Source organism: Clupea harengus, chromosome 19 (genome assembly GCF_900700415.2).
Source record: "Clupea harengus chromosome 19, Ch_v2.0.2, whole genome shotgun sequence".
Classification (NCBI taxonomy): Eukaryota; Metazoa; Chordata; class Actinopteri; order Clupeiformes; family Clupeidae; genus Clupea; species Clupea harengus.
The window spans coordinates 24,966,942-24,991,539 of NC_045170.1; the positions used below are offsets into that span (position 1 = coordinate 24,966,942).

At 45.8% G+C, this 24,598-nt stretch overlaps 1 protein-coding gene across 7 annotated transcripts; it reads right to left on the bottom strand.

Annotated features, from left to right (window-relative positions):
• Window positions 1-100: 100 nt before the first annotated feature.
• pals2b (protein associated with LIN7 2, MAGUK family member b) lies at window positions 101-19,991 on the bottom strand. Of its 7 annotated transcripts, XM_031586112.2 has the most exons (14): window positions 19,860-19,991; window positions 15,040-15,106; window positions 14,759-14,792; window positions 9,376-9,494; window positions 8,566-8,718; window positions 7,181-7,333; window positions 6,686-6,913; window positions 4,882-5,013; window positions 4,379-4,475; window positions 4,180-4,248; window positions 2,977-3,138; window positions 2,201-2,403; window positions 1,807-1,935; window positions 101-1,459 (listed from the first exon to the last, which is right to left on the bottom strand). In XM_031586112.2, exons 3-14 carry the CDS (start codon window positions 14,766-14,768, stop codon window positions 1,283-1,285), a joined length of 1,632 nt encoding a protein of 543 aa, XP_031441972.1. In that variant the 5' UTR covers window positions 14,769-14,792; window positions 15,040-15,106; window positions 19,860-19,991; the 3' UTR covers window positions 101-1,282. The 7 variants fall into 7 exon arrangements, with proteins under 7 accessions (XP_031441972.1, XP_031441975.1, XP_042566567.1 ...); XM_031586115.2 differs by lacking the exon at window positions 14,759-14,792 and having other exon boundaries at window positions 19,860-19,990; XM_042710633.1 differs by lacking the exon at window positions 14,759-14,792 and having other exon boundaries at window positions 9,394-9,494; window positions 19,860-19,987.
• Between the last annotated feature and the right edge of the window lie 4,607 nt (window positions 19,992-24,598).

The window sequence follows — 24,598 nt, forward strand, 5'->3', positions numbered from 1 at the left end:
ACAAACCCATGTGTACCTTGTATTTTCATCTGATAATATTTTAGGTTTAGGTTATTTTGACTATATACATTTTGTGTGTATTTTCATGGAATGACTTCAATTCAAGGGGGTAAAATTTTATTTTATTGCGCTGTATACGGAGGTATACATAATATCATTACAGTACCAGTGAGGGCAGTAAGACGGACACAAACACAAATGTAACCAGTTACTTAACAAACACATTAATGGACATGTCGGCTTTGGCAAACAGGTCAGGACACAGCAAAGGATTGTGGGAAAGACATTTTCACCAGTGACACAGACTGAAGATCTACATATTATATATGCTAAACAGAAGGACAACATGAGTGATTCCTACACAGGGTGACTTTGGTTCCATTTAAAAAAAAACTATAAAAAGCGTCATGGGAAAGAGAACCTGATGACTAGAACTCGAAGCTAAAGTGATGTTCGTGTGACAAATAGTGTTCTTTTGACAACATAATAAAAACAATACAAGAAAAGAGACCAATGCTACAAAACACAGCAGTCATAATGACACACAGACATGCACAGGGGACGCCAGCCTTCTGAAAGAAGAAACGGATCAAAGAATAGAGGTGACGTTTGAAGATCTATCACAGTTGTCTGAGGGTCTCAGCGATGTGCTTCAGCTCGTCTTGCATAACCACCACCATGGCAACCAACTACAGCACATCATTGTAAACAGTTCTTTAAAAAGTATTTATCTTATACGGGTCCAGGAACTTTCTTTCTCTCCATTCTGCCCCTCTGGTTCTTTTGCCTTAGTTCTTGCCTACTTCCTCACAGTTCCAGTAAAGCCCTTTATCAATTAAGCTACAAGATGCATTTCTTTATTGTGACCATTTTAGTAACAAAACATTAAATATCAGCATTGGGTCCAGGAAGCTCCAAAAACCAAAACACACGCTCACACAGAGGTGAGTCGGAACATACAGCTTCTCTCTTTTAAATGTTCTCCTTTTGAATTCCTTGTTGTGGCGATTAGAAATACTTTCTCATAAAAAGTTGCAAATATTAAAATAAATAAAAGATTTTTCAGATTCAGTAGAAAATAACACTTCGTTGGAATATGCAAAAGGGGGTGGGATTTCATTTCACACAGGAGTGGCTCAGATGGTTCTCATGCAGCTCAAGGGAAAACTGACACGCCAACCACCCCACTCTCCAGAGGTATTTACACAAACCACACACACCCTCAGTGTGACGTGTGTGTGTGTGTGTGTGTGTGAGACTATGTGCATGTGTATAGACACACTCAGTAAACCCAATTGACTGGGACCCACTGTGGCTCCGTGCACAGTTTGTCAACGGCGGCCTGAAGCTTCTCAAACGCATGGTCCAAATTATCATTGACAATGGTCAGATCAAAATAGTGACTGTAGGCCCTCTGGATACGTGCACTCTCCTCCACCGTCTTCCGCAAGTCCACATCCTGAAAGAGACACAGGCAGAGAGAGAGAGGGATGGCAGTTTAACAGACCTATGTTTCAATTTGTGTATTTTATTTCAGCACAGATGCACAAACTGTCTGTCGAGTTGGTGCTATTATTTCATATGGTAGTATTGAGCTGTCTGAATATGTAGTGTAAGGAGGCCACATTGCAGGCTGGTTGGTCTGGCATCTTGAAAACAGGGTGGTGCTTCACTGTTTGTTCCCCAACACAGAAACTTAGTTAGCAGTCTAGTAGATCAGTTCATCAGTCATGTGGAAACGCAAAGCTCGCTACGAGTTTTGTAAGGGTTTCAATCATTTGTTTGGTCAGTAGTATGGGGACTTACTGTGAGTTGCTTGGTGGTGATTCCAGCGTCCACCACAGCTTTGTGCATAGCTTTCAGCGTGTCAAACTCAGGGGCAGCGATAAACACAACATACGGCATGAACTCTGAGGTCTTTAATACTTTCAGAGCCTGAGAGAGAGAGAGAGAGAGAGAGAGAGAGAGAGAGAGAGAGAGAGAGAGAGAGAGAGAGAGAGAGAGAGACAGAGACATAGTGTAGGAGGAAAAATGAGACAGGTATCAAGCTGTTACCCTGAGACTGAGAGAACTGCCCCTATTAGTAGCAGCAAAGACACAGTACACACACACACACACACACACACACGCACACACGCACACACGCACACACACACACACACACACACACACACACACAGACACACACACACACACACACCTGAGGGTTGACGTCCAGTATGCAGGTTCGGCCCATCTCCACCACCTGATGGATGGACTCCATCTGGGTTCCGTACAGGTTGCCGTCATACTCGCCGTGCTCCAGGTAGCGGCCCGCCCGGATGTCTATTTCCATTTCTGTCCGTGACACGAAGCGGTAGGAGGTGCCGTCACGCTCCTCGTCACGTGACCGCCGTGATGTGACTAATGCATGACATCATGGGGAGAGGGAGAGAGCGAGAAAGAGAGAGAGATGCATTTACATTTACATTTAGTCATTTAGCAGACGCTTTTATCCAAAGCGACGTACAAGGGAGAGAACAGTCAAGCTAAGAGCAATACAAAAAACCTGGTGTAACAAAAAATACTACTTTACATAAGAAATAGAAAAACGACCTAGAAAGGAAAAAGAAGTGCAGGAATGTAACTGCTGAAGTGCAAGTTAAGCACTAGTCAAGGTCCCAGTTAGGAAGGGAGGTGCTCTCTGAAGAGTTGGGCTTAAAGTTTGACTGCATTGAGGCTAGAGAAAAACAATGGGGGCCTATTTACTGGTGTATTTAATGGGTTGAGACATTTCTTTGTGAAGGCTACTGTATCTGTATATATATATATATAGATAGTATATATATATATAATACATACTGTATATATGTGATATGTGATATACTATCTATATATGGCTACTGTGTGCCTGTGTGTCTTCATATACACAGTAGCCATATATAGATAGTATGTGTGTGTGTGTGTGTGTGTGTGTGTGTGTATTTCCGTACTCACATGGTACTGTGGCTCCAAAGCGTTCGGGTTGCAGTACCACCAATCGGTTCTTCAGGCTGCGTCGACCCACTCCCTGTGCACCAATCAGAACCAGGGTCTTCCTCTGGAAAGGTGGCATCTTTGCAACTTCCTCATAGATCTGCAACTCATGTCTGTCAAACTCTACCAGAGAAGACAGAGAAGGCCACATGGCCAGACAATAAGAGGCAAGGCAGGTTGATTGATAAAGCACATTTCACACAAAGGAGTTGGTGTGGGGAGCTCCTGTGAGGTGGAAGGCATGCTTCTCTCTGAAGAACTGCCTGGCCTGTGAGGTTCACTGCATTCGGGCCTTCCACGGTGTAGACAATAAATCATTAAAAGTAAGTACACAGTAAATAATTAAAAGATAGTAATATGACTAAATTAAGAGTTAAGTGCAGTAATAATATAATGCACGTTTTAGAGCTTAATCATAGGCACATGAAAAGAGAAATATTTTTAACCTGGCTTCAAAATGGCTACATTTGGGGCACATCTAAGATCTTGGCAGCTGTTTAACAGCTAAATGCTGCTTCACCATGTTTAGTTTGGAGTCTATGGACCCAAGAGTCCTCCACAGTGCAGATTTCTGAAGCATATCAGAGATGTATTCTGGCCCAAACATTCAGTGATTTATAGACTAGTAGCAGCACTTTAAAATCTATGCTGTAGCCAACTGGAAGCCGATGTACTGGATGTACAACTGGAAAAAGCCTGAACGAGCTTCTCTTGGTCTTTTTGGGACATTAAACCCTTGATTCTGGCTATATTTTCAAGATGACAGAAGGCTGTTTTGGTGATTTCTTTGATATGGTAAAGAGATCTAAACACCAAGAGTCGAGGCGTTCGCTAATGCTAATGCTAATGCTAATGCTAATCTCGGTTTTATCCTTATTTCATTACAGGAAGTGGAAGAAAAAAAGAACAGATTAGTGCAAGTTCTTAGATTTATCAAATATGAATCCATGGATTCATCGAGTCCTGCTTTACCTAACAAGACAACCAAAGCAACAATTACCAGTCCTCTGTCTTACAACACCAGGATGAAAAAAACACCAACATCTTATTGGTCGATGCCGATGACACAGAACAAATTGATCATGACAAATTAAACTCTTCATTTCCCACTGGGGGCAGCATCCTGAGTAAGAGACCACCTTGTGTACCTGGGAGTCACCTCACCTGCATTTCTGGCTGTGAGATACATCATCTTCTTCTTCTTTTTACCAGTGATCGTACCACAGAGAATACCTAGGAGGCCAGGATAGACACAGTCCAAATGATCACTTGGTCACACTACTATACAGCTTCATACCATAGCAGCATGATATCTCTGTGTGGCGGTCTCCGAGTGTGTATATGTATGCATAAGGGTGTTTACCTGCTCCATCCCAGTCTTTAGGAACGAATGCTTTTCTCTTCTCCTCCAGGAACTGACTGGGGATCAGACCTGTCGCTCCACCCACCACATGACACGCCTAGGGAGAGAGGCATCATACACACATCGGATCAGTTCAGTCACTCTTCTCCTGATCCACTAACATACTGCATGTACAGTGGGGAAAATAAGTATTTGAACCCCTGCCGATTTCGCAAGTTTGGCCACTTGCAAACAAATGTGTGATCTATAATTGTAATGGTAGGTGTATTTTAACAGTGAGAAATAGAATATCAACAAACAAATCCAGAAAACTGCATTTTATAACATTTATGACTTTATTTGTATTTGATGCAGAAAATAAGTATCTGATCATTTGATCATTATTATCATCATGCTCATGATGAGAGAACATCAGTTCCACCAGTGACTGGTTAATGGTGATGTCTTGTCAGCCACCAGTACTAGTTCTCCACCTAAAGTGTTTGAGCAGTGATGGGGCTCACCTGCCACCAGTTGGGGTCCTCCCTGTTGACAATCTGTAGGATGTCCCCTCGCTTGAAGTCTATACCCGCCTCTCTGCACGGGATCAGATTGTCATTGGCTGGATTGTAGTCAAATTGAGGCTGCACATAGACCTGTGGGTAGAGAAGGGCAATGATTACAACTTGATATGGAGGGACTGAATGACAAACATTCATTCAAAAGAACCCTAGCTGATCGTGGAAAAGACATCTCTTATGCCTAGCTGTTAACAGGTCACCTGGATGGGGACCTTTCCTATGTCAACAACATTTTGTATAACAATAACAATAACAATAACAGGCTGGTGCATGTATTGAAATAATATGCATGTGCCTTTATGTGCGTGTACATATAAACAGAACAAAATCCAGGAAGTGAACCGAGGTTTGTGAGGTGGAAGTAAGAGGGGTTCCAAAGTAGTGCCCATTTTCTTGAGAAACAGAAACAGGATGTTTTGAAACAAAAGCCCTTCGTCAGCTTGTACGAGCACAACATTCTGAGGCTCTGTCGGGGCTAACGGAGTACCACAGAAGTGTAGACATGCACATTTAGCCAAAAACATATCAAAGCAACAGAACAGAAATCTGGGTGGGTCTCATTGTGGGCAAACGCAGCAGCTAGAGGAGGGTGTGAGAGCCAGCGGGTCAGGCAGGCAGTGGGTCAGGGGTGTGACGGGGTGTGACGGGGTGTGACGGGGAGCTGGAGGGGCGGCAGCACTGGGGTCAGAACCTCACACTGTGAGCAGAGCACTACGGGAGGGCAGCGGTGCAGCAGCGCCCCTACTCCATATCTTTATCACAGCATGAAAGAGATACAGCATAGTGGCAGCCATAAGTGCACTCAAACACCACTGGGACATCAGTGCGCAGCCTCAGTCAGCCACACGTTCAGTAGAAGCGGAACTACTAACTCCAGCAACACAGCTCCTGGCTTTGCAAGCTCTTTATACGAATAATAAAAACACAGTATTGAAATACCACGGGCTCAGGTAAGCAGTAGTAGGTTTTTTTTTTGTCAGTGCCACCTTGTTGCTGGATATGTTTCACAACCAGTCCAGCAGACACTTGGGACCACCCTGGCGGTCCGAGTGTGTCATGCCGAGGGACTGCGGTGCTCCAGCAGCCTGGGGAGAGAGGCAACAAGGACGGACTATCAGCTGCCTTGGACCCACCCCACGCGCACCACACTGGAGTCAGACAGATGGCTAGATCTAGGCCAACACTCTGCTGGAAGTCAAATAGTGTCAAAAACCAACGATCAAAGAAGTATCAAATCCCTCAAAACTCAACCCTAAAAAAAACCCACTATCAAAACACGTTCACGCTATTTACAAGCATGAGCCATAAAACAACAAACTAGGACTTTAACGGCGCCATCTGTGACAAAAAGGCAAATGTACTAGAATCTAGTAACTAGATAATACAGCAGCTCCATGCAGACCTCTCAGTGAGAAGAGGAAATCACTACTGGACACAATGGATGACTGCAGACGGCATGAGAGGGTCTCTGCCCCAGATATCATGTGAAGTGTGATTAATAGGACTCCCGATGCTCTTCTTCTGCCACAAGGCATTATGGGACATCATCTGACATGATGCCACTTCCTCCTGAGAATAAAACAGTGTGTAGGCATGAAAAGAAAGTGCATTTGTACCCGTGTGTGTGTGTGTGTGTGTGTGTGTGTGTGTGTGTGTATGTGTATGTGTATGTGTGTGTGTGTGTGTGTGTGTGTGTGTGTGTGTGTGTGTGTGTGTGTGTGTGTGTGTGTGTGTGTGTGTGCAGTACCTGTGGGGCTGCGGGGGCATCTCTGTAGCTGGGCAGGATCTTGAGGGTGATGCTCCCGCTGATTTCCTTCAGCATCTCCTGCAGTTCTGTCGGGTTATTCCCCACATCCTTCCCATTCACTTCCTTTATGATGTCACCTACATGGAGCAGGCCTTGCCTGTCAATCATGCCACCGTGGAGGATCCGTGCGATGACCAGGTCATCTTTCTCCACGCGGAATGTCACACCCTAAACACACACACACACACACACACACACACACACACACACACACACACACACACAACACACATTAAAATACGAAACATACTTATCTAAAATTGAGGTGCTTGTGTAAGCTTGCACACAAACATTTCAAATTTTGGAAGAAACACAGCAATGATGTAGAGAACACAGCACACCAATCACAGTTCTGCTTTCACCCCCATAAAATCCACCCATATCTCACAGATAGGCATGCACACTTAAATACATACAGACACAAAAATCACACACCAGAGGTTCTCCCGCCTTCTTGCGGATGCCAATCATCCTGACTGCGTCGGCCTGCATGAGAGCACTGTTTACCAGCGCCTCATTGGTCATGTCCGGCGGGGGAGGGGCCTCGTAGCACTTAGATGCCACCATGTCGTGGGCCTCGAGCAGAGACTGAAAGAGAGAGTGAACAGAGTCTTAACAGAGACTGAAAGAGAATGAAAGGATGAAAGAGAATGAGCAGAAACTGGAAGAGAGTGGATGAAAGGGAGTGAACAGAGAGTCTTAATAGAATCAGATAGAAGACAAGATTTAACAACAGCAGGCTCTGGGCTCCTGTACCTTCAGTCACATTGCCTGTGTCCCTTCTTAGAGATTTAAATGGTTGCTAATCTTTCAAAGATCAGAATTTCATGAATATCTCCACCACTTGAAAGAGCCCCCAGTAGAACCAGTAACCACCTTCTGTAACTAAAGACGATCTCTCTCTCTCCTGAACTCTTCAAAGTCAGGAATGGCCCTGCACTACTGTGGTTCTCCCTGCTTCAGCTGCACACCCTTAGTAACCTGAATAACACCTACCTCCTTTACTCCCTTCCTCCCTCCCTCACTCACTCACTCACTCACTCACTCACTCACTCACACTCACTCACTCACTCACTCACTCACTCACTCACTCACTCACTCACTCACTCACTCACTCACACACTCACTCACACACTCACTCACACACTCACTCACTCACTCACTCACTCACTCACTCACTCACTCACTCACTCACTCCCTCCCTCCCCCACTCACTCACTCACACACTCACTCACTCACTCACTCACTCACTCCCCCCTCACTCACTCATTCACTCACTCACTCACTCACTCTCTCTCTCTCTCACTCACTCTCTCACTCACTCCCCCACTCACTCACTCACCTCACTCCCTCACTCTCTCCCTCACTCACTTGTTCACTCATTCACTCACTCCACCACACAGATAGTGAGTGAACCCCCCACTCTCATGCTCTTGTGGAATCTCTCTCCAAATGCAGTTTATCTGTGCGGCTCATTAGGTGAGGATCATTAGATGAGAACCATTAGATGGCTGCCAAAGGCACACAACGGCGCCGGCCCAAGCACTCATGGCCCATTCTGCTCACTAATGGCCTGAGGAAGAGAGAGAGCTGCAACGGCAGGAGGATTGGTCCCGTACCCAGCACACACACAGAACACAGACTACACGCACCGTAGGGAACACCACTCATCCATCATTCCATCTAGCTACACGTGTATCACCAGAGCTGAAGATGATACGATGCACAGCCAGTGATGCTATACATCTTTCAATACTGATACACGTTGGCCAAAGAGAACAAAACATGGGTGGTGAGGGTGGCGGCGGTGGGTTCGTTACCTGGAAGTGGGGTTCCTGCAGGATTTTGGTGAGCTCCGCGGCACCGTCATCATTCACAGTCAGCCCGCTGATGTCTCCCAGGATGTCATTCACCAGCTCAACGTTATTCTCCTGCACAGCCTCCAGCTTCACGTCCTCCAGACGCTCATGAGCCTGTGAAAACACACACACACACACGCACGCACGCACGCACACACACACACACACACACACGCACACGCGCACACACACGCGCACACACACACACACACACACACACAGACACGCACACACACACACACAGTCACAGACTCAGACACAGACACGCACACACACACACACACACGCGCATGCACACACACACACACAGACACAGACACAACCACACACACACACACCACACACGCACACGCACACGCACACGCACACGCACACGCACACACACACAGATTAATCCAATGCATGACGCCATCATTTCACAATGTTTATTTCTATTTACACCTCATCGGCTACTCTTCCCAGTTTAAAGTTACAGTTGACCTCAGTCAGTAGAAAGTTCTTAAACGTCCATATCTTCCAAAAGATAAGTTGGTGTCAATGTATGTGTATGTTAGTTAAAAAGCTTGGTTAGCTTACACACTGCACTATGCAGATGTTACATCAAGTTTTAGTATAATTTCCCTGCATCTCCGTCATATCGGACATAACTGCTAATCTGTTGTTATTCGGGCATGTTAGCGTGCCGCTGGGCTGTGAGCGTGTGTGTGTGTAGATGAGTATGTTACCTTGGGTTTAAGCACACTGACTAGGCTCTTCATGTGTGTGTGTTACCTTAGCGAGTGAACGTACGATTGGGCTCTCCATGATCCCGCGCAGGAAGATCAGGTCCAGGTCTTTGGCTCCGGTGGAGGTGGGCATCTCGCCCAGGTTCTCCAACACCTGCTGCATAGCTGTGGGGAGGAGCAGGGGGACACAGACGGGCAGGTCAGAAACTCACACACACACATGGGGAGGAGCAGGGGGACACAGACGGGCAGGTCAGAAACTCACACACACACATGGGGAGGAGCAGGGGGACACAGACGGGCAGGTCAGAAACTCACACACACATGGAGGCAAACATGTCCTCAGTCACAGGCCTGTGCACACATAACCATGTACTGACTGAGACACACACGCACACACACACACACACACGCACACGCACACGCACACACCTCAACCGTCTGAGCTCACTGCTGCTGGTGAATGCTTCAAGCTGCTCTCTACATATGACTTGGCTGTCAACTGTACTCTACTTAATGAGTAGAACTGTGTGGCGAGACAGTTGGATGGGTTCTCTGCGTGTTCTTTGCGTGTTCTCTGCGTGTTCTCTGCGTGTTCTTTGTGCGGTTATCTGTGCGGTTATCTGTATGGTCCTCCGTGTTCTCTGCGTGTTCTGTGTGGTTATCTGTGTGGTCCTGCGTGTTCTCTGCGTGTTCTCTATGCAGTTCTCTGCGTGTTCTCTGCGTGTTCTCTGCGTGTTCTCTGTGTGGTCCTGCGTGTTCTCTGCGTGTTCTCTCTGCGTGTTCTCTGCGTGTTTTCTGCGTGTTCTCTGTGCGGTTATCTGCCTGTTCTCTGCGTGGTTCTCTGCGTGGTCCTGTGATTCTCTGCGTGTTCTCTGCGTGGTTCTCTGCGTGGTCCTGTGATTCTCTGCGTGTTCTCTGCGTGGTTCTCTGCGTGGTCCTGTGATTCTCTGCGTGTTCTCTGCGTGGTTCTCTGCGTGTTCCTGTGATTCTCTATGGACATCAAGGAACTTCTTGTTGATGCTGCTGCTGCTGTTATTGTGGATGGGAGTGTGGATGTATTTGGAAACCCAAAGCCCTTTAAATCCCTCATGCATATGCTGCTGCTGCTGCTGCTGCTGCCGTGTGAGATTGGAGCTTATGGAGGTTTAATATACAGCCAAATTCAGGGCTCCGCCTCCAATACCTAGGAAATATGAACCATCGGTCCATCGACTGAACCTCTGTACTGCATAGACACGACCCATCGACTGAACCTCTGTAGTGCATAGACACGACCCATCGGCTGAACATCTGTAGTGCATAGACACGACCCATCGGCTGAACATCTGTAGTGCATAGACACGACCCATCGGCTGAACCTCTGTAGTGCATAGACACGACCCATCGGCTGAACCTCTGTAGTGCATAGACACGACCCATGGGGCTTACTTGCTGCACAGGCTTCAGACAGTCCATCACGGTCAACAAAACAGCACCAGACCATGGTTCCACCCTATATGACTTTGGGAGGCATTGGCTCACAATACAGGACTAGTATGGGACCTATCTAAGCACTGTGACAGTGTTCAGTGTTCAGCGTTCGGGACTGAACAGTCATTTCAGCAAGGGACAAGCACAGACTACCAAGAAGCATGGCCCACATTTACAAAGACTATCTCCATCATGACTATACTAACTATGATTGGGTTGTAAAATACACCATTAGTGCCCAATGACTATCACTATCATGACTATACTAACTATGATTGGGTTGTAAAATACACCATTAGTGCCCAATGACTATCACTATCATGTCTATACTAACTAGGATTGGGTTGTAAGATACACCATTAGTGCACAATGACTAAGAACAAACTCTTCAAGTAGTGGCTGCATATAGGACTCTGTGCTTATCAATGAATGAAGTATTATGCACCAAGTACTTATATTAGTGCATATAATTACAAGATAGACTTTTAGCCGAAGGTTAGGGTTAGTAATGTGTAATATGAAGTGTTTAGTTTTAGTCAAAGATTAGAGTTAGTAATGTGTAATATGAGGTGTTTGCTTTTAGTCAAAGATTAGGGTTAGTAATGTGTAATATGAAGTGTTTAGTTTTAGTCAAAGATTAGAGTTAGTAATGTGTAATATGAGGTGTTTGTAAGTATACAGTAATATTGGCACTCTCTTGAGCACAATGTAATGACACATGAGCACACACACAACACAACGTGGGAGCATCAACAATCCTTTAAATCTCTCCTCAAAACCTACATTTTAGAGAAGGCAAACACACTTCAATCCACTGTCTGGCCACTGTCTTTCAAACACCATCTCTTCAAATGATTATTTTTATTAGTATGCATATCACTGATATTCAAGATATTCACTGTCACTCTTTCTACTTTACACACAGTTTTATTGGCGTTTATGTGATGTGCATGAATTCAGCAGAACATGTTGTGGCAGGGCCATGCTACCCAAGGAAATTTGGAAGTTTCATGAACATTTCTTAATATTTTCCAAGTGCCCATTTCTTTTAATCAAAAGATCCCTTTGTTTCATTCTTTCTCCTTTGAAAATACTGACCATATATAAGTATATATAATTGTGTCATATCTACATTAGTGCCATCTTCTCCAGCTGCCTTAAGAGTCTAGTAACTCCATGTGACATGTGCAACAGTAGTGCCAAAAATATCTGGCAACTGCTACGTGCTAAATTCCCAAGTCTCTGTGAACATAAACCCAGCTCAATGGTTGGCCAAAAGGTTCAGATAAAGCATAAATTATGGCATATATCACACCTCGTTACACAACTGCTGTAGAAGACTAATGTAAATATTACACAATTCATCAACCAAATGGATCATGTCATGGGCTGGGATTTAATCAACAATCACATCTGGTATATTCTAAAGAGCAACTGACCGTGATGACCGTGACACCGGAAATGAAATGAAGTGATCATGCCAGGTTGCCAGATAATATTTTCATGATTCCAGCACTACAAAACCCAGCCACACGCCACACTGAACCTTAACACAGAAACCCAGCCACACGCCACACTGAACCGTAACACAGAAACCAGCCGCACACCACACTGAACCTTAATACAGACACCAGCCACACTGAACCTTAACACAGAAACCAGCCACACTGAACCTTAACACAGAAACCAGCCACACTGAACCTTAACACAGAAAACCAGCCACAGTCAATGAAACCTGATCAGTGTAACTCAAAGCCAAAGTCCAGCCCTCCGTCGGAAAAGGAAAATGGAGAAGAGTAAATCTCTTCTCCCAAACATCCAGCCCCTCTGACCCCCCCACGTGTGCCACTCACCTCCCCCACCGTGCGCCCCCTGTGACCGCCCGCGTGTCCCACTCACCTTCCCCGCCGTGCGCCCCCTCGGCGGGCTCCTCGGGACACTCGGCCGCCCCACTGGGCTCCACTCCATCAGTGAGCCTCTGCTCCAGCGCCAGCACCATCGCACACTAGAGCTCGCTCCGCTGACCGCTGACCAGTGACCACTCACCACGGCAACACACACCTCAGCTAACCGCACAGCCGGCCACACTACAGCACGCGCTCAGACGGAGAGAGAGAGAGAGAGAGAGAGAGAGAGAGAGAGAGGAGAGGGAGGGATGATAGAAGTAGATAGAAGGCAAAGAGATTACGACTGAAAAGAGATAGAAAAAGGGCTGCGTAAAGGAGGCACAGGATGGAGTGTAGAGACAAACGAACAGAAAGAAAAGGAGGGAAAGAAGAGAGAAGTAAAGTATGGAAAGGGGGAAAGAGAGAGAGAAGTAAAGAATGGAAAGGGGGAAAGAGAGAGAGACAGACCCACAGACAAAGAGCAGAAAGGAAGAGACAGATGATAGCGACTGGGCTGCACAGATGTGAACACAAATCCACTCTACAAACTGCCTTTAATACTACCTCCCCCAACACACACACACACACACACACACACACACACACACACACACACACACACACACACACACACACACACACACACACACACACACACACACACACACACCTCTCTTGCTGTGTAGGACCAGTCCTTATGTAAGGATTCTTATATAAGCGCGACCACTAGCGAGTGTGACAGTGGTCCCCCCCTCTCCACACATACATGGTATGGATGGTGTACATTGACATCAGTGTGTCAGCCCTCGTGCTGCAGAGTTCACCAGTCTACAGGTCCATCAGTGTCAACCCTCACTGCTTCACCACAGCCAAACAGAACTATTCTAATATTCAGCCCGACACGCCAAAGTTACTGTTGGACAGCTGGGCATGACTACAGGTCTAAGATCAGTTTTGGGTGCATTGGCTCCTGAGGTTGAGGTGGAGGGGTTATGAGAGAACTGATCACAGGTTAGCGCGGACAATAATACTGCTATACTAGTGTGCTTGCACAGATGAGATCTAAGAAGATCTGGCCGTGTGCCCCTAATCTCCCTCTCCCTCCCTCCCTCCCTCCCTCTCTATCCTTCCATCACTCCATCACTCCCCTCCCCCTCTTGCATGCTGTAAATCCAAGTGGGATTATAATCTTCCTTTAAAAGCCCCACAAAATTCCAGGCGCTGCCTCCCCAGATTAAATGCCAAGGCCCCACCCACATTTCCCCCTCTGTCCATCAGTGTCTGGAGCTGAACGCAGACACACACACACACACACACACACACACACACACACACACACACACACACACATACACACATACACACGCGCGCGCGCGCAGACACACAGACACACAAAGATACACACGTGGTTGGACCCTTTTGTTGCATTTTAACTTTTAACCCATGTTTTTCTTTTGTTATTGTTTTGAGAGTTAATTAATGGTTACATGATTGATCCAATTAGATCCATCTCCGGAAAAACAAATCAGAGAGAAAAAAAAAAACCATCCTCATGCTACCTTCATCAGTGCTGTTTAGCTCCAGCCATGTTCAGCTAGTGAATCCATATTTGACTGATTGCATGTGTAGTTAAGATGGACTCTTCTGTTCTGGGGGGTTACATGGAGGACATGCTGGAGGGAATCCTTGGGCTGCATCCAAAACTCAAGCAGCGACTCTTAATCCACTCCTGACCTTCTGACCTCACGTAGTAAGTGCTCTTGCACCAATCCATCCCAAAACACTGATTGACCATTAAGCTAAATTAGAATAAGCCATTCAATTCTGCATAGTGAATTTATAGGCAGATTCCTCTGTTTTTCTGTATATTCAGTGAGACCCCAATTAGGACCATGAATGTACTTATGAACGCAATTTACCAAAGAAACTAACTAATTAACTAACTCAACAAGCTAATCTGCTAATCAGATCTTCCTGACAAAGCAACCGGCTTACAAACCAGGGATCCCTCCAGCACATCAAGCGCTCCCTATAATTAATAATGTAATTAGCCAAGAACGTGGCCACTACCTGAGATCATGGCCGCTACTGGGCAGGACGTCAACTGTGAAGGAAATACCACATTATCATTCTCTCCCGACCTGCAAATTACCTCTATTCTGACTCCCATTAAGTGATACCACAGACTTTAACACTCCGACACATCAAACACTACTAGCTAAGTGTTCTGTTACTGTACACACACACACACACACACACACACACACACACACACACACACACACACACACACACACACACACACACACACACACACACACACACACACACACACACACAAACACACTCACCTGTGCCAGACAGTGCCCTTCTATGCGCAGATCATCCGGTGCCCCAAGCCCCAAGACAGTAGAGAGTCTACAGCAGAGAAAAGATACAGAGACACATACACACTTATCTGTCCGTGTTCCCTCTCTCCCTCACTCTCACACACACACACCGACACACACACACTCAGTCCTTGCACAGGCTGGAACGGGATCTCAACCATTGTTTTGCATGATCACTAAAATGACAGAGACTCATTGTGTCTGCAACAATTCAGAGGCTGATCTACACACACACACCCATAAACACACACACACACACAAGCGAATCTCATCACACAATTATAAACATGCAAACAGTGTCTCTATGGAACCCCTTCTTGGACGTACCTGTTAAGTTGCATCAGTCTAACAATCTGTGTGAAATGTGAATGTGTTTCTGTGTGTGTACGTAAGTGGATGTGTTTCTGTGTGTCTATGGAAGTGGATGTTTCTGTGTGTCTATGTAAGTGAATGTGTTTCTTTGTAAGTGGATGTGTTTGTGTGTGTCTATGTAAGTGGATGTGTTTGTGTGTGTCTATGGAAGTGGATGTGTTTCTGTGTGTCTATGGAAGTGAATGTGTTTCTGTGTGTGTATGTAAGTGAATGTGTTTGTGTGTGTCTATGGAAGTGGATGTGTTTCTGTGTGTGTATGTAAGTGGATGTGTTTGTATGGAAGTGGATGTGTGTGTATGGAAGTGGATGTGTGTCTGTGTGTCTATGGAAGTGAATGTGTTTCTGTGGAAGTGAATGTGTTTCTGTGTGTGTATGTAAGTGAATGTGTTTCTGTGTGTGTATGGAAGTGAATGTGTTTCTGTGTGTCTGTGTAAGTGAATGAGTGAATGTTTGACCCTCCCACAGTCACTGTGACTAATGAGCGTCTGAGACACAGAGGCGATCACAGAATGGACTTGGTTTAGAGTATATTAGTGTCCACTGCTTGCTCTTGCTCTTGGGTTCTCTTTCTGTCTCTCCCTCTCATGCATGTGTGCTATAGGCCATGCACTTCAGATCTGCATGTACATTGTCTGTTTCTGTCTCTCACTCTCATGCATGTGTGCTATAGGCCATGCACTTCAGATCTGCATGTACATTGTCTGTTTCTGTCTCTCACTCTCATGCATGTGTGCTATAGGCCATGCACTTCAGATCTGCATGTACATTGTCTGTTTCTGTCTCTCACTCTCATGCATGTGTGCTATAGGCCATGCACTTCAGATCTGCATGTCTGTTTCTGTCTCTCATGCATGTGTGCTATATGCACTTGAGATCTACATGTCTGCAAATCTATATTTACTCTGTGGGTCTGTGTGCAGAAAAGTTTCCAAGTGTGTGTGCGTGTGTGCGCGCACACTTTTAACAAAGAATGTTAATGGCTGCAAAGCCATTCAGTCTCCTGTTTATCCAATTATCCACTTCAGAGAACATGCAATACCAAACACACACACACACACACACACACACACACACACACACACACACACACAGACACAGACACACACACTAACAGTTCTGGAGAGGTGACAACTGCTTCCACTGTGTCAAATTTCCCCCCACTTTTCAGATCAATATCAAAAGTACACACACACACAGTCATGAAAGCATACACGGTAAAGTCACTGGCCTTACCTTTTCATACACACACACACACACACACACACACCTCTATAACCAATAGATGAGGACTGAAGGGGTTGAGCCAACTGTGTCGGTTGCCAAGCAGCCAGTGAACTGAAAGAGTGTGTGAGGGATTATGCAGGCTCAGAGGTTCAGTGTGTGTCTGCTTCCCTCACAACATCTGTGTGTGTGGATGGAAACATGATGCTTACATATGTACATTTACAAAACTGCACACTGTACATGTGTTCAATCATATTCAGCAGGGCAATACTTCTCTTCAAAACATTTACTTGATGCTTGATGATCATTCACAAGCACATTGTTCGCAACAGTATCACCAATGCTATCGCAAGGAATCTGCAATGGTTCCAAAAGATTGCTACCTCAAAGAATTGTAAATTTGAGTGGCCTCTTACAGATGACTTCAAACTTTTGGAGTTCCACACTCCTGACAGGAATCACACCCCAGCCTAGGAAACTTTGAGACACTATAAACATCTCCAAGCCATTATTAGGAACCTTTGAGCCACTATAAACATCTCTATGCCATTATTAGGAACCTTTGAGCCACTATAAACATCTCCATGCCATTCTCAGTGTTGGGCCACACACAGTAGTGCTGGTGGAAACAGAACACTCCCTCAAAAGACACAGTGACAAAGTCACATTAGCCATACAGAGAGTGGAACTGGAGCGTAGGACACGTCACTTAATGATCACTTTGGGAAGTTAGGACTTTGGACTGAGCAGTGACACATCTACATGCCTGCTCAAACTGTCTGAATGAGACTGAAGGACTAAATGTGTGTGTGTTTGACTGTCTGAAATGATCATACAGTACAGTCTGGTTTTACATTTCTGACAATACAGAGTAATGACTCCAAACACCTGGTTTCTTGTTGCAAACCTGTATGCAATACTGTGTGTGTGTGTGTGTGTGTGTGTGTGTGTGTGTGTGTGTAGGTCACTATCCTTCCTGTTTAAATTTAGGTATAGCCATGTTCCCGGACTCACTCACTCTTTCACTCTGAATGCCTGGAAATGACTGAGTGTGTGTCTGAGGCAGCGCTGGTAAGGAAGCGTCAAAGGAAGAGCCAACACGCCCAAATGACCCCAAAAGACGGCCATTGTGAACCCAATCAGTTCATACACGAACACGCGCATATCCGAGACATGAAGGGGGAGAAGAGGGGGGGGGGGGGGGGAGTTGTCTGGAGGTAATGTTCCCTGCCCCCCCCCCCCCGCCCCACAGCGCCTATATGTAGGTCACACTGCATGGCCCAGTGCCCAGGCATAAGAGGATTAGGCCATTTGAGCAAATATGGTCCTCTGGGTGATGCATTTATGAAAGGGCCGATAATGATCAATGTAATGATGAAACTATGACACTGGGCTACCTGCAGCAGAGGAGGAAGAGATGATGTGATTCCTTTAAACGCTGACGTCTCCCTCACAGACTCACAGTTTTGTCTCTCTGCTCAGCAATTTCAGAAGAGCAGAGCGTGACATAACACATCACATGACCGTTTGTTGTTCTCCAGCACCCTCCTCCAGGGTGTGTGTGTGTGTGTGTGTGTGTGTGTGTGTGTGTGTGTGTGTGTGTGTGTGTGTGTGTGTGTGTGTGTGTGCACGTGCAAACATTTGTGTGTGTGAAGCTGTGTTTTGAGTTCAAAAGTAAGACCTTGACATGAGCGAAGTGGACTACAAAGGATGCATGGAGAGAGAGAAATTGTGAAATGCATGAATGTGAATTTGAGAAGAATTTGAAGGAGGAAAAGAAATTATTACTGCATCCATATTTGCTTAACAGATGCCCTTGTCCACAGTAATCTACTGTACAGTGAAGTACATGCACTGGGTCAGAAAGGGTGCACTCCCCTGATCCAAAGGAAACGGCCCTACTACCCTTGATGGTCTTCGTTATGGTTTTAGATTTCAAGAACTCAGGAGCGGTTTTGGCATTTAATCATGAACTGCTACATGCAAGGACAGAACTGAACTTTATGAAAAATCCAAAACCAGTGACATGATGCGTGTTGATTTGGAGGCATGGGCAGTTCAGGCAAATCAGTCATGGGTGGTCTCCTCTCCAGGGTATGTCCATAGGTCCAGAATAAGGCTAGCCTGCTGCTCGGAGGAAACCCTAATTCATTTAAAATATTAGCCCTGTTGGGACAGCAGAGACTGATAACTGCTTACTGTTCATATTGTTACTGTGTATGTATAAAATGGGTGTCTTTGCTAAAGACTGTAAGGCCAACACTGCCATGAAGAAGTCGAATAGTCTGATGAATAAATGCAAAGATGAAGGTTCTAAAATCCAATGATCCACTATAAGCGACGAAGGTCCCTCCCTTTAGGATCCCCGGAAACATACGTCATTAAGGCGATGGGGGTTTCCCCAGCAAGCGCCACCTGGTAGTGAGTACACAGCAACTCTACCCTTTAATCCAGTTCATCATAAGGACCGCTGAGCGTTCAGTTCGGATCTGAGCTCATTTGTTTCTACAGGTATACATTCAAAACAGTAAGGAGCCCTGCAGTAAGATTCGACCCTTCTTTCCTGGATCGGACAGATTGCATTATGAAAAAAAAGTAATTGTTCCGACCAGGATCGCACCAATCTGCAGAATACAAGGCAACATCGATTGCTGAAGTTCACCAAAAGCTTTCTTTACAAGCTTGCCAAACTTATCCTAACACACACGCCCTCTCGTCCAAAAGCACTTCAGGAATCGGCGGATTGCATTTTTAAGCTTAGTGTTTCTCCACGGAGTGGCACAAGAACACAATCGCGTGCGGACACGCGAACAGATCTTAAGGCGGCATGATTGTTAGCCAATTACAGACATGCAGCCACACGTGCGCCATTTTTTATATCCATTCAAAGCGCTGTTTGTGAATGTACAGGAAACACAATTTTTAATCTTGTCTTTGTGAAGTAGTAAACACGATCTCTCAGGTTTCAACGCAGCCTATGGGGGCCATGGCTCTGTAAGTTCCACAGCTACCCCTGTGCCTTCAGAGGTGGGGGCTATAATGCTACGCTGGCCAAAGCAACGTCAATGTATAACGTCACAAAAAAGTGCTCAATAATTCCCGCTCATAGGCTACTTTTAATCTGCGCTCAGACCAAACCCTGTTCATCACGCAAGTGTGACATTCTGAAATGAATAAAGAAGTACCTGTAAATGCGAGCGTGGGTGACACAGTTCTCCCGTCCTGATGACCCTTCAGTGCACAGACCCCGCAAGCTAGCACCAAACTCACCAGCCCTACACACAGTGTCAATCAAACGCACAGGCACCACCCATTTGAAATGCCACAGAATTTGGACCAATCACAGCCAAGTGGAGCTAATAACACCCCCGCCCCATCATGGTCCTGCCGTGCTCTAGCCATGCAACGACCGGGTTGAGACGACAAGTCCAGTTCGGTGTTGGAGAGTTTCCTTCACGCAGTGATGGCTTTCAGCTTCAAAGAACACGGATTGTTGCTATGTTGTTGCTGCCACTCATTTGTATGTCTGTGTGTCGGAGGGCGAAACATCTGAATTGCTGACAGAAAATAGCAGTACTTACGACGCAAAAAGATGAGCTGTTCGAGTGATGAGAAATTGTTATCTGTGAAATTTAACAGAAAGTAGGCCTAAAATGTTTCGAAAATGAAGCAAAAAATGGAAAAAAGACATTACACTGACCAAAAAACTAAAAAATAAGGCAGACAATAAAGAAAGACATAAAAAGTGCAAGCCAGGGGTAGATAGGCACACTTTTTGCATGACTACAGAAAAACTAGCAGAGAAACTGTAAACGTTACTTTTCATATGATATTTTAAAATCATAATTATTATTTAGAATGTACTTCTAATAATTAATAATAATCTTTGACTTTGTCGTTTGTTCCACGTTTATTGTGTGTTGTTTATTGTGGATTTTGGATATAGGCGTGGTGACATATTCTTCTCTGACAGGGAACATTTGAATGTGCCAATCATTAACTATCGTAGGCTCACTTCAGGGAGCCCCTGCCTCACTAATCATCCACCTGGCCAGCTTGTGCACCTCCCCGGCATCTATCAAAGATGACCATAGTCCAGTCTGGGCTCACCCTCCTCCGGCACTGGGGGCGGCCTGAACACCAGGTCCACGGGGGTGCCCAGCTCCCTTCTGAACACCAGGTCCACGGGGGTGCCCAGCTCCCTTCTGAACACCAGATCCACGGGGGTGCCCAGCTCCCTTCTGAACACCAGGTCCACGTGGGTGAACCTGGTCGACTCCTGCACTGCTGTCCGGTTCGCCTAGAGGACCAGGGACAGATTCTGATCCTACTGCTGGCGACTGGACAGGAGTGCCAACTGCGTGGCCAGAGTGCAGTTAAATAGTTCAACCAGTCTGTTCCTCTGCGGATGAATTGGCATCTTTCAAAGGTTTTTTTAATGCCCATGGGGTTTTTTTTTATGCCCGAGAGAATTCACAGCAGCTTCAAAGTTCGGGCCCTAGTCGCAATGAAGTTCCTCAGGCACACCGAAAGGGCAAAACATCCAGACCAGGCGATCATTTGTGGTGGTGGCACTTTGGTCTGGAACTGCGTATATCTCGGGACACTTTGTGATGTAGTCCATAGTCACCAAGATGTAGCAGTTCCCTTGCTCAGAGATGGGGAACGGGCACGTCTAGCTTGTCATTCTTCTTTTGCGGAGCACAGGTGGTCGTTGGGCTTTGATTAGCTCTCTCTGGACTGGTGTGGAGGCAATGGCAGGCCCTCTGGTTGATGGCTCTTCCTCTCCAGCGGTTTAGAGAGCTACGGTGGCAGCGCCTAGGTGGAGCTGTGCCAGGGACCTAGCCAGCAAGTCCAGTCCAACGATGTAGCCGTCCTGGATTTTGGCCTGTTGGACCATTTGACTGGCGACGAGCACTCACATGGCTTTCTCCCGTTCAACTCAGCCCTCTCCCCGGTCACTGTGGTGATACGTGTCTTCAGAGCCATCCAGCCTTTGCGGTGCGGGGGTAGGGTACTGGGCCGGATAAGGGAGATGGTGGAACCCATGTTGACCAAGGCTCAGCACGGCACGCCTTCCAGGATACAGTCGATGAGCTTGTCGATGAGCTTGTCCCAGCCGCCCAAGCTGCAGATGTCCAGGAACAAGGGAGGGAAGGATGGCTGAGGATGACAGTCCTCCCACCGTGTCACCCTCTTGTAGTGTGCTGAGGAACAGGGGTGGTGGGGGGGATGGTGCTGGGCAAGGGTGCAGCACATGTCCAGCCTCTCCACATCACTATTATCCCTCTAACTAGCTCACTGCTCGTCGGACCTCTCGTTTGAAGCACTGTGGGGGACTTGTGCGTCTTGGCGGTTTGCCTCCGTCTCCTCCTCACTCCTAACCATACAGCGAGGGCAAAGTTCATGGATGATTGATCGGATCTATAGACTAATCCGGGGAGGGATTTGTGGGGGCTGCCATCTTGTGCCGCTACCATTAATGCGAAGGCAAGTCATAGGGGAGAACTGCTTATTGCTGCTTTAAGATGTATGAATTGCACACACAGAAACTACACAACTCAACTTAGCAGTGGGGAAATTCAGAGAAACACATCCAGCACTTTAAACTCATCTAACTCATCCAAAACATATATATGGAGCTTTGTGTTCAGAACCATGGAGAGCAGCATCTCATATACATATTGTGCGCTAGATATAAATGAATGCCAGCATTGACAGATTTCTGCTTCATAGCTCTGCTTACCCTCTTGAGCACATTGTAAAGCCACTAAGCTGTTCTACAACCCATACTTTGAATGCTGGCTCTTGCATGCCCATTGTATTCATAATCAGGCTGGCTATCCCTTCTAACACATAGTCTAAACAGCCCTGACCATTTTACATTACATTTACATTTAGTCATTTAGCAGACGCTTTTGTCCAAAGCGACGTACAAGGGAGAGAACAGTCAAGCTAAGAGCAATAAAAAAGCATGGTGTAACAATAAATACTACTTTACATGAGAATTAGAAAAACAACAACCTAGAAAAGAGGAAAAAGAAGTGCAGGAATGTAACTGCTGAAGTGCAAGTTAAGCGCTAGTCAGGTGCCAGTTAGGAGGGGAGGTGCTCTCTGAAGAGTTGGGTCTTCAAAAGCTTCTTGAAGGTAGAGAGGGACGCCCCTGCTCTGGTAGTACTAGGCAGTTCGTTCCACCAACGTGGAACTACAAATGAAAATAATCTGGATTGCCGTGCTTGCACGGACGGCAGTGCCAAACGACGCTCACTAGACGAGCGCAGCGTCCTGGGTGTGACATTTGCCCTTACAAGAGCATTTAGGTAGGTGGGAGCAGAACCAGTAAGCACTCTGTAGTGTAATATGAGGACAAAGTAGGCTATGAACTCATCCCTACATCGGTTATCTATAGGTTACTATGCTGTAAGAAAACTGCTACACAAACGTTGACCTGTGGTTGGTCGTTTAGGTTTGTGTTCCATTTTTTCACCCTCAACCCGCGTCCCTCTCGCTGTCACTCTGCGCCCCACACTCTGGGATCCACTGCTTTAGGGGGTCCAGGCTCTGGGCTCTGCAAAGTGCCTTGAGACAATTTCATTTGCTATTGGTGTTATACAAATGAAATTGAATTGAATTGAATTGTCGTGTGCAGTTCTTCATCCCAATGAATAATAAATAGAATGTACAGCTTTGTCAATTCCAACACTAACGCAATCAGCCTGCATTGCCTGCACAGGGTGTGTATGTGTGTTTTAGAGTGAATTTGAAGGGAAAGAGTTACATGGATGCTGTTGCGGCGAACTAATTTCTCCAAATCTTGAAGCTGCTATTCCAATAAGAGGCAGAAGACTGAGTGTGATGATCTGAAGTTTATTCCAGTCTTCCACTCTTTATCCTCCCAGTCAACTCGTGAGGTGGTCCATGGAGCATTCATGCCAAACTCTCAGTCTACTGTTCTTTTATACACTACATTCCCTGACGTATTAACATTACACTTTCCAATCAGAAAATAGACACTTATCAACATTAAGCCAATCAGAATATTCTGCTCACTTGTTGTCGGGAGATAATTGTGGCGAGATGATGACGCACAAGACTCAAACGACTCAAACACCCAACATTCCAAGATAATTGTGACGAAACCCCTTTCCCAATGTTCTTTGGTCCCCGCCAGTCAGTACCTGTCTCCACCACACGGAGGCCTCTCCACTGGTACGTGTATGGGCCTCACAATCTATTTGTCATCGTTGTTCCACACGTAGGCCCTCTTCTGCCTGACACTCAGTTGTTACCACAATTACTGTATTATAATCATTATATTTTCCAACAGTGCTAACATGGATGTTGGCATGTGTGTATGTGTATCTACTGTTCTTCAGAGCAAAGTGTAACACCTCCGTGATATGACTTCTCTCTCTCAGCTGAGGGACTCTCTAAGGTTTGTCTTTCAGGCAAGTCCACACTGCCTCCTTGTGGAGGTTTTAAATCCTGACATTATCAGACTGATTACCAGCTGCACTCCACACTTTCAATATTTATAAGAGATGCTTGCTGGTACTATTTTTTGCAATCATTATTGTCATTATACTGATCTTCATCTTAGAGTGTGTTCTAGCCCCTCTGATCTGCTCAGTGGTTGTCATGGGAGCAGTGATCAAAGAATTCCAAGCATTGCAGGGTGAAGACAAGTTCTTTGAATGTTGGCAGTGAAGAGTTCAACCAGGGTGAAAACCTATAGAGGCCTGAACATTCAATTTCATTTATATAATTTATATAGCGCCAAAACAAAATAGTCTCAAGGCGCTTTACAGAGCCCAGAGCCTGAACACCCTTGGGACATGGCAGTTTACCAACACTTTGCTTCAAATTACTTCTGTGAGGTATTTCATACATTTGAATCAATTTGGAGTCATTTTGTATAGATTTT

Bases quoted from the DNA above. Each gene is read 5' to 3' on its own strand.
- pals2b (XM_031586110.1), bottom strand. From the start codon at position 12,801: ATGGTGCTGGCGCTGGAGCAGAGGCTCACTGATGGAGTGGAGCCCAGT. The intron at 5,014-6,685 runs GTACTGCACACA...CTCTACCCACAG, and splicing joins ATGCCCCCGCAGCCCCACAG to GTCTATGTGCAGCCTCAATT. The intron at 4,476-4,881 runs GTGAGCCCCATC...CTCTCTCCCTAG, and splicing joins AGGACCCCAACTGGTGGCAG to GCGTGTCATGTGGTGGGTGG.